The sequence below is a fragment of the Marmota marmota genome, unplaced genomic scaffold (assembly GCF_001458135.2).
Source record: "Marmota marmota marmota unplaced genomic scaffold, marMar, whole genome shotgun sequence".
Classification (NCBI taxonomy): Eukaryota; Metazoa; Chordata; class Mammalia; order Rodentia; family Sciuridae; genus Marmota; species Marmota marmota.
In genome coordinates this window covers 16,707,409-16,721,764 of record NW_026000174.1, presented here as the reverse complement: position 1 = coordinate 16,721,764, position 14,356 = coordinate 16,707,409, and the positions used below count along the sequence as shown (strand labels likewise).

The window sequence follows — 14,356 nt, the reverse complement described above, 5'->3', positions numbered from 1 at the left end:
CTAACAGAGTAGTCATTAGATGACTTTTATTAAATATCATACATGTTTATATGAATATTCACTTACATTGACATCTACATTTACATTTCTACATATAAATGAGGTATATGTTCACATACAGTCATTTGCATGTTTATACCCTATGAGTAGGCCAAAAACTGTAACTATGCATGTATCATGAAATTCATCCATATATAAGACAAATACTTACACATGTTTTTGTATAGATTTTCACATTTTTCAAACAAAAATGCATGTATGTGGATATGTTTGTTCTCAAGTTTGTATCTCCTCAAATAAACTATCTCCTAACCTTAATGAGTTCAAAACTTAGTACTTAAGCCTGACACAACCCTCACCATGGAATAATTTTTATATAAAAACATATTTCAATACAGATTTATACATGCATTGACATAAGTATTTATATACTCACACATAATTTACCTATATGTTCATAAACATTCATCTGCATAAGCATGCCCTATAATTTATCCAAAGAGTAGCTATGCATCTTATACTAAATTTTTTCATATTCAGTACTACACATTTTAGATGGGGCTGTGGCTCAGCAGTAGAACTCTCCTCTCACATGTGTGAGGTCCTGGATTCCATCCTCAGCACCACATAAATAAAATTATTTAAAAAAAGTATTGTGTCCACCTACAACTAATAAAATATTTTTAAAAAGAACCACACATTTTAAATGTTTTTGTCTATATTTTCACAGGTATATTCATAAAAATATTCATATTTATGCATATATATGTTTACACCCTAAACTTAAACCTACCACTACCCTCACCCTTTAACAAGGTCCAAACCCAAACACACAGTAGCCATGAGATGACTTCTAATAAAAATCATGTTTATATGAATATTTATACTTACATTGACATCTACATTTACATTTTCATGAGTAAAATGGCATACATGTTCATATACAGTTATTTGCATATTCACACCCTTTGAATAGAACAAACAGTACCTATACACTTATCACAAAATTTATCTGTATGTAAAAACAAATACATGTTTTTGTATAGATTTTCACACAAAAATTTGTATTTCCAACCCCAAACCTAATGCTACCCCTAAACTTAGTGCTTAAGCCTGATACAACCCCTAAAATGGAAGCCTTTTTATATAAAAATGTACATTTTCAATGCATATTTATATGCATTGAAATATTGATGTATTCACCTATAGTTTACCTATATGTTCACATACATTCAATAGCACATTCATGACTTATATTTTATACAAACAGTAAGTATGCATCTTACCCCAAGTTTTTCCATATACAAAATAAATATCCATACCCTTGCCCTAATCCTACCACTACATTCTAACTAGGTCTTAATCCTAACACTATAATCACCATGAGACAATTTTTATTAAATATCATGTATGTTTATACAAATATTCATACTTATATTGACATCTACATTTACATTTTCATGTATAAAATGGCATTTATGTTTATGCACAGTCATTTGGATATTTGTCCCTACTAGTAAACCAAACCTTAATCATACACATATCACAAAATTCTTTCATATAGAGATTTTCACACAGATATTTATATAAGTGAACATGTATGTTCTCACCCTAACCTTAACCTTAATACTACCCTAAAGTTAGTGCTTAATCCTAACACAGCCCCTACCATAGAAGTCATTTCAATAGATAGATTTCAATGGATATTTACATGCATTGACATAAGTATTTACATATTCACATATAATTTCTATATTTGTTATATACATTCACATGTATATGCATGCAAAATATTTTACCCAAATGGTAGCTGTGCATCTTACCCTAAATTTTGCCATTTACAGAATCACACATGATATAAATTTCTGTGTATACTTTCACATGTATATTCATATGACTGTATATATTTATGGATATAACTATCCATACCTTTGCCCTTACTCTAACTCTACCCTCTAACTATGTCCTAGTAGCCCGTCATGAGACAATTTTTATGAAAAAATCTTATATATTTATATAATATACATACTTATGTTGACATCTACATTTACATTTCCATGATTTATGACATATATGTTCATATACAATCATTTGCATATTCAAATTCTGTGAATATACCAACTGTAACTATACATGGATCACAAAATTCATCTGTGTATTAAATACTTATACATGTTTTTGTATATATGTTTGCATACATTTTCACACAAAATTTCATGTATGTAGATATGATTGTTCTAACCATCCTAACCCTACTGCGAGCTCTAAACTTAGACCAAAGCTTGACCCAATGCCTACCATGGAAGCCTTTTTATACAAAAATGTATATATTTCAATGCATATTCATACATGCATTGACATAAATATATATTTTCATATAATTTACATATATGTTCATATACATTCCTTGGAATATGCATGCCATAAATTTTATCCAAATGGTAGATATGGATTGTTTTAGTCAGCTTTTTCACTGCTGTGACTAAAGGATCTGACCAGAACAATTGTAGAGGAGGAAAAGTTGAGGGCTCATGGTTTCAGAGGCCTTAGTCCATAGAAGGTGAGTTCCATTCCCCTGGGCTCAAGGTGAAGCTGAAATCATGGCAGGAGAAGATGATGGAGGAAAGCAGCTCACATCATGGTGACCAGGAAACAGAGAGACTCCACTTGCTAGATACAAATATATACCCAAAGCCACACCCCAATTCCCACCTCCTCCAGCCATACCCTATCACTTCAGTTACCACTCAGTTAATCCCTATAAGGGGATTGAATCACTGATTGATTAAGATCTTACAATCCAATCATTTCTCCCCTGAACCTTTCATATTGTCTCACACATGAGCTTTTGGGGAACATCTCACATCCAAACCATAACACAGATCTTACCCTAAATTTTTCCATATACAGAACCACATGTGATATAAATATTTTCCTGCATATTTTCATATGTATATTTATATAAATATTTATACTTATGGATATATATTTTCTAACCCTAACCCTAACACAAACCTCTAACTGGGTCATAATTCTAATGCTAATAGTCACCATGAGACAATTTTAATTAAAAATTATATATATTTATATGAATATTCATACATATACTGACATCTACACTTACATTTTATGTATAAAATGGCATATGTTCATTTGAATATTCATAATCTATGAGTGAATCAAATGGTTACTATACACATATCAAGAAATGTATCCATATATAAAAACAAACACCTATACATGTTTTTGTATATATTTTCACATGTGTTTTTACATACAGACTTATATATATGGATATGTATATTCTAGCCCTTACCCTAGCCCTAGTGCTCACCCTAAACTTAATCTTTGGGGTTTGAGCATGGATTGCTGTCATGTTTTTTAATTGCAGTGGCATGAGTATTTTGCTCACAACACTGAAGGGTTTTTGCCACTAGATGGTATTAGAGGCTCTCCACTAGAGGAGAACTGTCTCGCAGACAGCCATTCATGAGTGATCTCCATCTGCAAAGCAATTCCTCCCATATGGGTCATGCTTTGAAATGTGTCCGTTTTGCTCTAACAGGCCAGCACAGGGCCTTGAGTTAGTCAGACCGGTAGGCAGAGGCCTTTCATCCTCCATACTTACCTGTTGTGCACTTACCTGTGAGTTGCTGGTTATGATTGCACACATAAGCAAGAAGACAGTACCAGGGCTCTGGTCTCCAGCAGATGACATGGTCTGAGCTTGATCTGATAGGGCTATGATATCAACCCAGGTTGTCTTGTGTGCACTCCAGTGGGGAGATGAGGGTGGTCTTTTTCTTTCTTCCAGGCTCAATTTCCAGAGCTTGGCAGTTGGTTGGTGGCTGGTGTGACATTTCTTGTTGGTTTATAAACTGTCCACTCATGGTTAAGAGGGGCCCCAGAACATCCCATGCATTTGTTATGGGATCCTTTCATGAGACCACATTTAGATGGGAAGACCCCGAGAAAGGGGCCCAATGCTTATGGGCTGTTATTTCAGTAGAAATTTTTGAAATAGAAAATTTAAAGCAAACAAGATTGTTTTCAAGGCATCATGAGGGGACTTGGTATAGTTTCTGGTGTGTTCTTTCTATAATGCCTTGAGTCTAAGGGCTATAGGGAATCCTAATTAAGTGATGTATATGCCAACATTGCAAATTTCTTGAAATGTCTTGTTAGTATAGGTTGGCCCTTTGTCAATTAATAGACATGGGAACATCCATAATTTTAAAATGTTTAAGCAGATGGGAGATGACCTTTTTTTGCATCTAGGTCAGCGAGACTTGGGGCCAGGGAGGCTGCCATTCTTAGGACAGTACTGTTCAATGTGCCCTGGCTGATTACAGCCCTAGCAAATGGGATCAGATCTTGGTTGGGAAGGCCCATCATTTTTGTGAATTGCTATTTTGTTAATGACAGCTGTTAGAGCCTGAATGGGCCCCGACAGGGGGCCACCTCTTTAGTGACAGAGATCCATTTAGAAAGTGATTCACTGCCCATAGGAGCTATTGCAACTCTGGTTTCAGTGGTTGCCCCTTCCTATGCCAATTGCTTGACTAATGAACCTTGAGTAGGGCCAGGTTGAATGAACTTCCTGAGTGCCTCGATTACTCTAGATAAGAAATCAGGAAACCATTCATGGGGGCCTTGGATCATATTTCTGAACAATTCCTCATATTTGGTGGGGGGGGTTGATATTTTTAAGACTTCTTAAAGCAATGTCCTTGACTTCACAAGATGCCTAATACAGGGGCCCAAGACGTTGACATGGAGGGCCTTGACTAGGACAAACAAAAGATGTGTTTAGGGTCCAATGTCTTGTGCTTCGTGGGGGACTTCCTTGACTTGTTAGATCAAGGCCGTGTGCCCACTCGGTGTCTCCGGAGCAGAGTTCTCTTTAACAGAGAAAACCGAGGTTCTGAATTCTGGGAGGACCAGTCCCTTATGTGAATTCGCCAGGTTAACCAGGGGAAAGGAGGGGTCATAAGGTGACGCCAGTCCTTATGATGGTGTGTGCCTCAACTCGGGGTACCAATGATATGACAGGGACAAGGAAAGGGGGTAAAGGAGGGGGCTCCTTGCTCACCTTCAAGGAACCATGAGCACACAGAACTCAAACGGGGTCTACTACCCAAAATCCTACCTGAAATCAACAGGGTGATCAGTCCAGAGGTGTGAGGGTGTGAGAGACCATGTGGTGGCGCCAAATTGTGTGTGTTCCTACATCCCTGGTGTGGTCGATGGTCACTCGGCTACCTCAGTCGCAGGGGGGTAGAGACGCAGTGTCAAACCAACACACAGACACTGGGAGCTGGTGAGAGCTGGCAGGTGACAACCTCAGTCAACCTCCAGGCAAGCTCATTTATTTTTGGAATGCATACAGCTGTTATAGGGTTCAGGTAGGGCGTGCCTGCCAATCACACATAAGCACCTTAACATCTATAAGCCAATCATCTTATGCCTAATGTAACCACACTACAAGGAAGCACTAAATATTGCTGTCGTGATGGAAGGCAGTCTGGAAGGGTCTTCGTCCCTAAGGTAGGGGGGCTATGACCTGGGGGGTTACAGGCCCTGAAGCACTTGACTCGCGGTTTCCTGACCTGGGAGTCTGGTAGCTTGGCAACACTGACCACAAGTACTGAGGATGTGGATTCACAGACGGCTCTCTAGGGCAGAGCACTCTGTCCTGCAGGTGTTCCTGTCAGGCCTGTATGAGCATAGGTTTTCCTAGCAATCTGAGCTGTTCGTAGCTACTAGCCCGAAAGTTATTCCAACACATAACTATGTCAATGGATGCATAAAAATGCTTTAAAATTTATATATATTTTTTTAAACTGTTCCATGGTAAGAGTTATTCAGGCTTACAACTAATTTTAGGACTGGCATTACCATTTCAGTTAGAATATATATGCTCATATAGCCACAAACATGAATTTCTGGGTGAAAATGCATGGCAAAAAATAATCAAAAACATATACACATAGTGTTTTCATGTACAAATGAACTTCATGATTGGTGTATAATTATGCTTTAGCCTACTCATAGGGCATAAATATGGGCATATGAGTGTTTATGGACATGTTTGTCATTTTGTATGACAATATAAATGTAGATATTTATATAAGTATGAATAATCATAGAAACATACATGATATTTTTTAAAAATGGTCTCATGGCTACTGTTAGTGTTAGAATTTGAAACAAGTAAGAGTGTAGGTTTAAGATTAGGGTTAGAACATACATATCCATAAACATGAATATTTATATGAACATACATGTGAAAATATACACAAAAACATTTATAACATGTGTATCTATGTATGAAAATATGGGAACAAAATACATAGCTACCAGTTAGATAAAATTTAGGGCATGAATACACAAATAAGTATGTGAACATATATGTAAACTTATGTGTGAATATATAAATATGTCAATGCAGATATAAATATGCATTGAAAATATACATTTTTTTATAAAGTTATTTCCATGGAAGGTAGATATTAGTGTTAGAAATATGGGTCATTAGCCAAGGAAAAAAATTCAAATCTATGTTCTCTGCCCATACTTATTTCTTGTTCAGAGATAAGTTGAGTAAAACCATTAGAGATGGTGAATCATCCCATTTATTTTCTTTTTACAAGTTGAAAAATTAGATCAGAATACTCTTCACAGCTTCTTGTTATAATTTCTGTAGTGCCAGGTATACAAGTCTTGCTCCGAAGATCCCTAAAACTAGGCAGTTCACATAAATGCTCAAGGACAGAACAGCTCATGGGCTCATGAACTCTGACTGGAATGATGAAAAGGGTAGATAAGCAAACTCTATATTCTCTCCCTTAGTTGTTTAGTCCTCAGGCCATAGATGATGGGGTTCAAGGTGGGTGGAATGACCAAATAAAAGTCAGATAATAGCACCTGAGTGTGCAGAGGGACTGAGTCCTGTCCTAGCCAGGATATATAGACTGACACCATCCCAGGTAGGTAGTACAAAGCCATGACCACCACATGGGAGCCACATGTGCTTAATGCCTTCCACTGAGCATTCTTTGAGGAGAGACCAAATACTGCCCTGAGAATCAGGATATAGGAGGCAGCAATTAAAACTACATCAGCGCCTACAACAATGGAGGAACCAATTAAACTATAGAGACAGCTGGGCATGGGGTCAGCACATGCTAACTTGGCCACAGCCATGTGCTCACAGTAGGAATGGGGAACCACATGGGATCCACAGAAAGGTAGATTACTAATCATCCAACTCAATGGGGTCATGAATATGACAGCCCTGATGGTGATGGTCACACTCATCCCCAGCATCACTCTGGGTGTGAGAATGTTCTTGTAGTGTAGGGGCTTGCAGATGGCTACATAGCGGTCAAAAGCCATGGCCAGCAACAGCCCTGTCTCCACAGCTGTGGCTGCATGGACAAAGTACATCTGAGTGAAACAGGCCTGGAAGCTGATGGAGCTGTGTCCTGAGGAGAAGATGCTCACCATCTTGGGGACCACAGAAGAGGCCATGACAATGTCCACAGCAGCCAGAACACATAGGAAGCAAAACATGGGCTCTCGTAGAGTGGAATCCATGCAAATTACCACCATGATGATGCTGTTTCCTACCAGGGCTGTGGTGTACATGGCACTCAGTGAGACAGCCAGCCAAAGGTGTGAAGACTGCAAGCCTGGAATGCCCACAAGGTAGAAGGTGGCAGGGGTTTCCACTGTGTGGTTGTAGGGTGGCCCCAGCATCACAGGTGAGAATGCTTTTCTATTCATCTAAAAAGTGGTATAAGAAAGGATATAGTCATATCATATTTATTTCACTCTGTGGTATTGGTGAAGTATAATATAGAACAAACCTGCATACATCATAGTCAACAAAACATAAGCTATTTCATCTAAGATAAATTTATTGCATAATTGCTATTTTAAGATACATGTCTAGGTCTTTTCAGTCGTGATTCCAGGAGTTGAATTAAGTAAATACCGTTGTAATCAGGTGAATAATTATGGATTCTTACCAAAAAAATAAAAGTGTTACTGCTTTACTTGGACAGTTTTTAATTAATTTATTTATTTTAATTAGGTATATATAACAGCAGAATACATTTTGATTCATTGTACACCTCGGACAGTTTTGATAAGGAAAAAAGAAACTACCCATCTGCACATCCAGAATCTGAGCTCCAACACTTGGTAATTTCAGTTCATTGCCGCTTTTGTTTATATCTCCTCATTCGAGTGTTGCCGTGTTATATAATTTGGATGAACTGGTGGGATAAACCTAAAAGGTTCATCATGAACTCATTCTCTGTTCATCTACAGGCTAACTCTCAAGCTTAGGTTTTTTGTTTGCTTGCTTGATTACTTTAAAAAAAAATGTCAGTTCTGTGAAAATGTGTCTTATATTTACTTACAACCCATCTCTAATAACAAATTCTTGGTAAGAGTAGTTGACACCTTTGCTGCCATAGTTTTTTCAAAATGAAATTAAAGATAAAATGGAAGTGGGCAATATGAGCATCTTTGATTCAAACTGAAGTGATGCTTCAATTGTTTTCCAGTTACTCTCAGATCATTCCACTCCCCAGAGAAATGGGTAAGTAGCTCAGTCCCAGAAGTAGACTTAATATCTCAAGTGTGGATCAGGACATCTTATGTCTCTTTGATCTATTATGGCAAACACTCATTGCGCTAATACTGCTCTAATACTTTCAAGGCCTCAGCTCAGTGAGCCAGCACACCAATTGTGTTGACATTACATTAGTCAGATCTAATCCAAGAACTGTTTCCTCGGTTTCCAGGCAAGCTTCAATGATGGAGGCTTATTTGCTAAGACTCAGGACTAGCCTGAATTCAGCTATCATTTCCTGTACCTCCCTGTAATAAAGGGTTTCCAGGTTGAGAAGTTGCCACATCCTTACCCTTGAATATTGACTGCCTCCACTCTCAATTTAGACATTTTCCCTGTGAGCCAGGCCCTAGAGAGACATTCACCTGACTCAGCATCCCAGCCATATGGTATACACTTGCCCTTTCCATTTGCTTCTGGAGGGCTGATCAGTGATGACTCCAGGCCCAGATGCCCTCAGGAGCCTTGTGGGGCGGCCTCAGGAGTTCTCAAAAAAGCCCAATGTCTGAGACCTGAATTCAAACTATGGTCCTCACTTAAACAAATAACAACACAAAAACCCTTAAGAATAAATAAATGCTATATGATAGGGCAGACTAAATGAAATAATGATCTCTTCAGAGAAGGTCATGAGAAACTTGCTGTGTACCACCACATGATGAGATGCTTTCAGTGATAGATCAGAAGACAGGGGAAAGCTTTGAAAGAAGAATACTGGTGACAAGTAGGAAAAAAATATCTGGATGTCCTTAAGACTGCTATGTGAATGATGAATGCCACAAATTTAGAGCTGAGCCTCACTGCCTGAACAGCTGGAGAAGAGCAGAGGATTCAGAATGCCTACTTCTCCACCCACCTCTGATCCAGGTCCTCCCCTCCTGGATGCTCTGTGTAAACACACCTTTCTTCTGAGGGCAGCCACAGTTTATGCCCCACCCCATCCTTCCTCTCTCCAGCCATATCCAGTGGACATTCCTTTTATGATCTTTGGAGTGTTTTTTTTTTTCCCTCTTTGTATACTTTTGATCTTCATCAGCACTGCTAGAGGTTCACCAATGTCTTAATTCTCCTTAAAGAATTAAAGTAAATTTCTTTTATTTTACCCAATCTATTTCCACTGAAAATCTTATAAGATCTCACAGCAGTGAGCTCCATCAAAGATCTGTTGCCAGTCTAGTAGTTTCTTTTAGCATCACTGAGTGTTCCCTTATAATTTGGTCAACTCTTTGAAGCATGGCATGCATACTTTTAGATGCAGAAATTAAAGGTATACAACATGATAAAACATCATAATGTAAACATATGAACACACTTGCCGAGCCACTGCCCGGATCAAGATTCAGACACAATGCTTCCTGGTTGTTGAGGTCTCTCTTTTCAGAAAGCTCTGGCCAACCTTAGTCTCCTAAGCACATTTCCAGCTCTGTTTTCACCTCTTACTTCAACCCTAAAGAGATACTCACATGAAGACCCAGAGGATCATTAAAATCTAGCTTAGAGAAGTCATTTAAATCAATAGGAACTCATAGGATATATTAGATTTTCATTCCTATTTTAAGGATGGGATATTCATGACTCAAAATTTTCTTTAAAGTTGAAATACTAATGCATAATTCATTTTAATGGAGTCTTTCTGTTTATATAACCCTGAACCTCTACTCTTCATCCCAGTGAGCTCGCAATTATCCCTAACCTTGGTTGCTTTTCTCAAAGTTCATCCTGAGTCCTAAAAAATGTCTGTCCACCATCCCAAGTTTAGACTTACCTCATATTGTCTCTGCTTTCAACCAAAGTTGTCCTATGTTCCTGTCCCCTCTCCCACATTCTTCATCCTTCATCCTCTCATCATTTCCAAAAGAATCTCTTGATGTTGGAAGTATTCTCCAGACCTGGAGAGTAGTCTATAATTGTGTTCTCCACTTGAATCCTCCTTTCTAGGGTAACCTTGGCCTTAAGACTCCATCAACCCAACCTTCAGTCCCCAGGTCAATCATGCACATCCCTGAGGTTTTCTCTATTCAACTTTCTCTGGTGGTCTATGTCTGGTAGTCCACATTTCTGACACCCAATAGAGGGAGGATTTATACAAGGCGCCTCCAGAAGGGGAAGAGCAAGCCAAGGAGATCAAGATGACAATGCAGAGTCATGATGATTATTGTCCTTTATAGATTCCCCACCCCCCCCGGAAACCTTCTTTCCCTGCTAGATACTCGGTTATTCCACCTATTCCCTCTATACCCATTTTTCCTTTACCTCCGCTGAGCAACCAAACACTGACTCCTGAGACTAGTATATCCCTGTACCCTGCCTCTAGGGCTTGCAGAAGATGCTTAGGGATTGAAGAGTCTTTATTTCATCAAGTCCTCAGAGAATAATTAAATATCAGAGTAATGATATACAGTGCATCCTGAAAGGAAAATAAAAGGTCCAACGTTGGTTATGTTTGTTTAAGTCTGCTATATGCTTCTCATAGATTGTTCTCATTCAGATTTCATAGTCCTCTGATGTGAGCCATCAGTACATCTACATTTCATAGATGAATGTGAGGTACATAGAAGGTCACATAGCTAGCAAGGCAGAGAATCAAGATTCACATTCTATCATGACAAATTTCACTGTTTTGTACAACTCTTGTACTTAATTGCTACTGTGAAAATGAGTATGTCTTGAAGATCCTGATTGAATCCTTTGAATATATATATCCTTGAGTGAGATTCATGCATCATATTGTAGTTCTATTTTTTTATTTTTTGAGGAACCTTCACATTCTTTACCAGTGGTAACACCATATTATATCTGCGTTGACACTATACAAGGGTTTCAATTTATCTATATCTTTGCTAACAGTTTTTACTGTTTTCTCTGGTGACCTCTGGCCATGTTTTGTCTCCTATTCCCCAAGGGTTCCCTGCTTTTGCTTCCTCAGTGACACAGTACTTTGAATCATTGGTCTCAGACACCATTGTGGGGTCTACAATCCCACAGGTGGCAGTCCTTTTAATATTTCGCATAGAGTTGCTGCTGTGTAGGCCATCATTGATACTGAAGTCCTTCCTGACTTCCAGCAAGCAGTGGGAAGGGGCAACATCAGCCTCCAGACTAACCTTGATGTTCACCAGAGTTTTGTATGTCCTGGGTCTGGTCTGCCTTTTTGCCTGTATCTATGCCAGCTCTGATTCCAGATGCAGCAAGACCCCATTACGTTATTCTATACAGAAGGTGTAGGAAGTTTACATGCCCCTCAGACTGTTCTCTGAACTGGACTTCAGATTTCTCATGGCATCCAGGTGGATCTCCAAGGACTGGGCTGGGCATCTCAGCTCTGTGAGCATTATTTCACCAGCTCCAATCTCAGCACACTGCAAAGTGACCACTGTGGTGCTCTCCTTGATCTCCTGGAACCAGTACTTGTTCAGCTCCTCTCAGTTCTTCTGAGCCAGTTCATCATACTGGGCCTGGATGTCTGTCATGATCTTGCTAAGGTCCTAAGATCTGGGGGCATTCACCTTGTGGTCAATCCACAGCTGGCAATGTAACCTTGAAGACCATGCCTCCTCGTGGTTCTTCTTCATAAAAAACTCCTCCTCTTTTAGAGCCTCAGTTTCCTCTCTAGTTGAAGTCAAGTGATACTGGTGTCTTCAATGACCTTGAGGAGCCCCTGGATGTCACTGTCTATCAACTGGCACATGGCCATCTCTGTCTCATAATTGACTCTAATGTCCTCAACAGCAAGATGAAAATTGCCAATCTGCAGAGTAATTCAGGTATTGTCCACAAAGTTTGCCAAGATCTGAGCCTGAAGCTCCTTGATGATCTTGTAGTAACGCACCCAGTCTTTTACTTGGGGCGCCTTCTCCAGATGTTCCCAGAGTTTTCTTTCTAGGATCCTCACTCTATCCAGGTAGGAGGGCAGGTCTTGCATGGTCTCCATACTCTGAATGCTTCCCATTTCTGCCAGACCCTTGGTCATCCCCATCACAAGGAAATTGGAACCCCAGCCTCCCTGGAAACTAGGAAGAATGGGAAGCAAGCCAAAATCCCTGAACCCAAGCCTCCAGAGCCTGCATAGACTCTGGCTGTGCTACTGCCAGGCCAGACCTGATGACGAGGTGACCAGATGGAGCCAGAGACCAGTAATTTGTGGAGCAGGGAGTGGAGTGGGTGACAAAACTCATACTGGAAGCAGGCCAGGGACCAGGATTCAGGTTCAGGCCGCCTCTATTTTATTTTTTATAGGTGTTACTCTAGTGGTCATGAGGTAATACCTACTTCTAATTTTCCTTCCCTTAATATTGATGATATAAAACATCTTTTATCCATTACATATCATCTTTACAGAAATACTAAGCCCTTTGCCCAGTTTTTATTGGGGTCTTTGATTTTTTGTTGAGCTGTAGGTGTTCTAAAATTACTAAATAGGACACCCTTAATAAATATGATACGCAAATATTTTCTTCCATTCTGCAGCTTGTTCTTTACTTGGTTGGGTACTTTGTTACACACCATCAGTTATGTTTCATGCATATTTTGCCTTTGTTTACTGTGCTTTTGATGTCATATCTAAAAAATTCTCATGACAGGAGAACAGGTAAAATATTCTGTGTTTAATGACTATTTTCTGTATTATTAAACTTATAAATAACTTATCTGCTTATAAAATTTTAGTTTAGAGTAATTCCAAGAAAATTGAATAAAGTTGCCTACAGATCACCTCCTCCACATCAAAGAATAACCAAATAAACAGGTGTGTAATTGCAATATTAAAATTAATGAACAACAGAGAATGCTACAACTGAGCAAGGGAAAGTCTGAAACCCTATAAGAATCAGATATCTGGAATGGCAGCATAGAAACAAGGAACAAAGCACAATAATTAGGGAGCTACTGTTTGCAGAGAAAAGGGTGAATTGAAAGATCCATCAGAAACTCCATCAGTATGTTGGCAATCATAGCTACCAGAGAGTTCCATGACCTCACAGGCTTATAGCCTACATAAGGAAGCTAAGTGGGGTCCTCATAATAGATTTACTTTGGGGAAGGGACTAATGTTTTCTTCCTTCAAATCCTCATACCTCAGGATGCTGTAACTCAGCACCAGCCTGAAAAGGGAATAATTCATACTGTCCTGTGGTCAGAAACATCTGAATAACCCCAGATTTGGAACCCCATAGATATTTCACCAACCAGCACAGGGGCCTGAAGCCTCATGAACCCAGAATCACCCAGCAGAGCAACTATAACCCTAGAACCAAATGGTTCAACTCTGGATGAGGGAAGGGTGATTCTTTCAAGATCTGATACATGAAGACACTTGTTTCCTACAACAAGCGGCATGGCCAGCTGTTCCAGATGGGAATGAAGGCAGGTGCTGATACTGCCTTTCCTCATAGCCAAATGCTCCTGGCGAGCATGCACCACTGCTGGATCTGATAACATGTGATGGTTTCTCCTTATATTGTCAATTTTACCACTATTAAGAATTTATATTTAAATTGATATTCAAATGTACCCTAATCAAAAATATATGTCTCCTATGTATGAGATCTTTTTTCTTTTCATGGAGTTGATAACTAGTTTTAAGACTTTCTGAAAGAAAAATATAAAACAAAACCCATGTAAGTATGCAGGGACCTACAAAAGAATGGTGATATTTCAATGTCTTTTTCTATATCGTGAAAGAAAGATCCTGAGATGTACCACAGGAAGAAACAC

General features: G+C 39.0%; 1 protein-coding gene and 1 pseudogene across 1 annotated transcript; both read right to left on the bottom strand.

The window, feature by feature from the left end:
- Positions 1-6,730: 6,730 nt before the first annotated feature.
- Positions 6,731-7,788, bottom strand: LOC107160618 (olfactory receptor 52I2-like). Its single transcript, XM_015507287.2, has one exon. It carries the CDS (start codon positions 7,786-7,788, stop codon positions 6,835-6,837), a length of 954 nt encoding a protein of 317 aa, XP_015362773.1. The 3' UTR covers positions 6,731-6,834.
- Positions 7,789-11,484: 3,696 nt separating this feature from the next.
- LOC107160607 lies at positions 11,485-12,819 on the bottom strand (annotated as a pseudogene).
- Positions 12,820-14,356: the final 1,537 nt, after the last annotated feature.

What these genes read in the sequence shown, in the direction of transcription:
- LOC107160618 (XM_015507287.2), bottom strand. Translation starts at nt 7,788, where the DNA reads ATGAATAGAAAAGCATTCTCACCTGTGATGCTGGGGCCACCCTACAAC.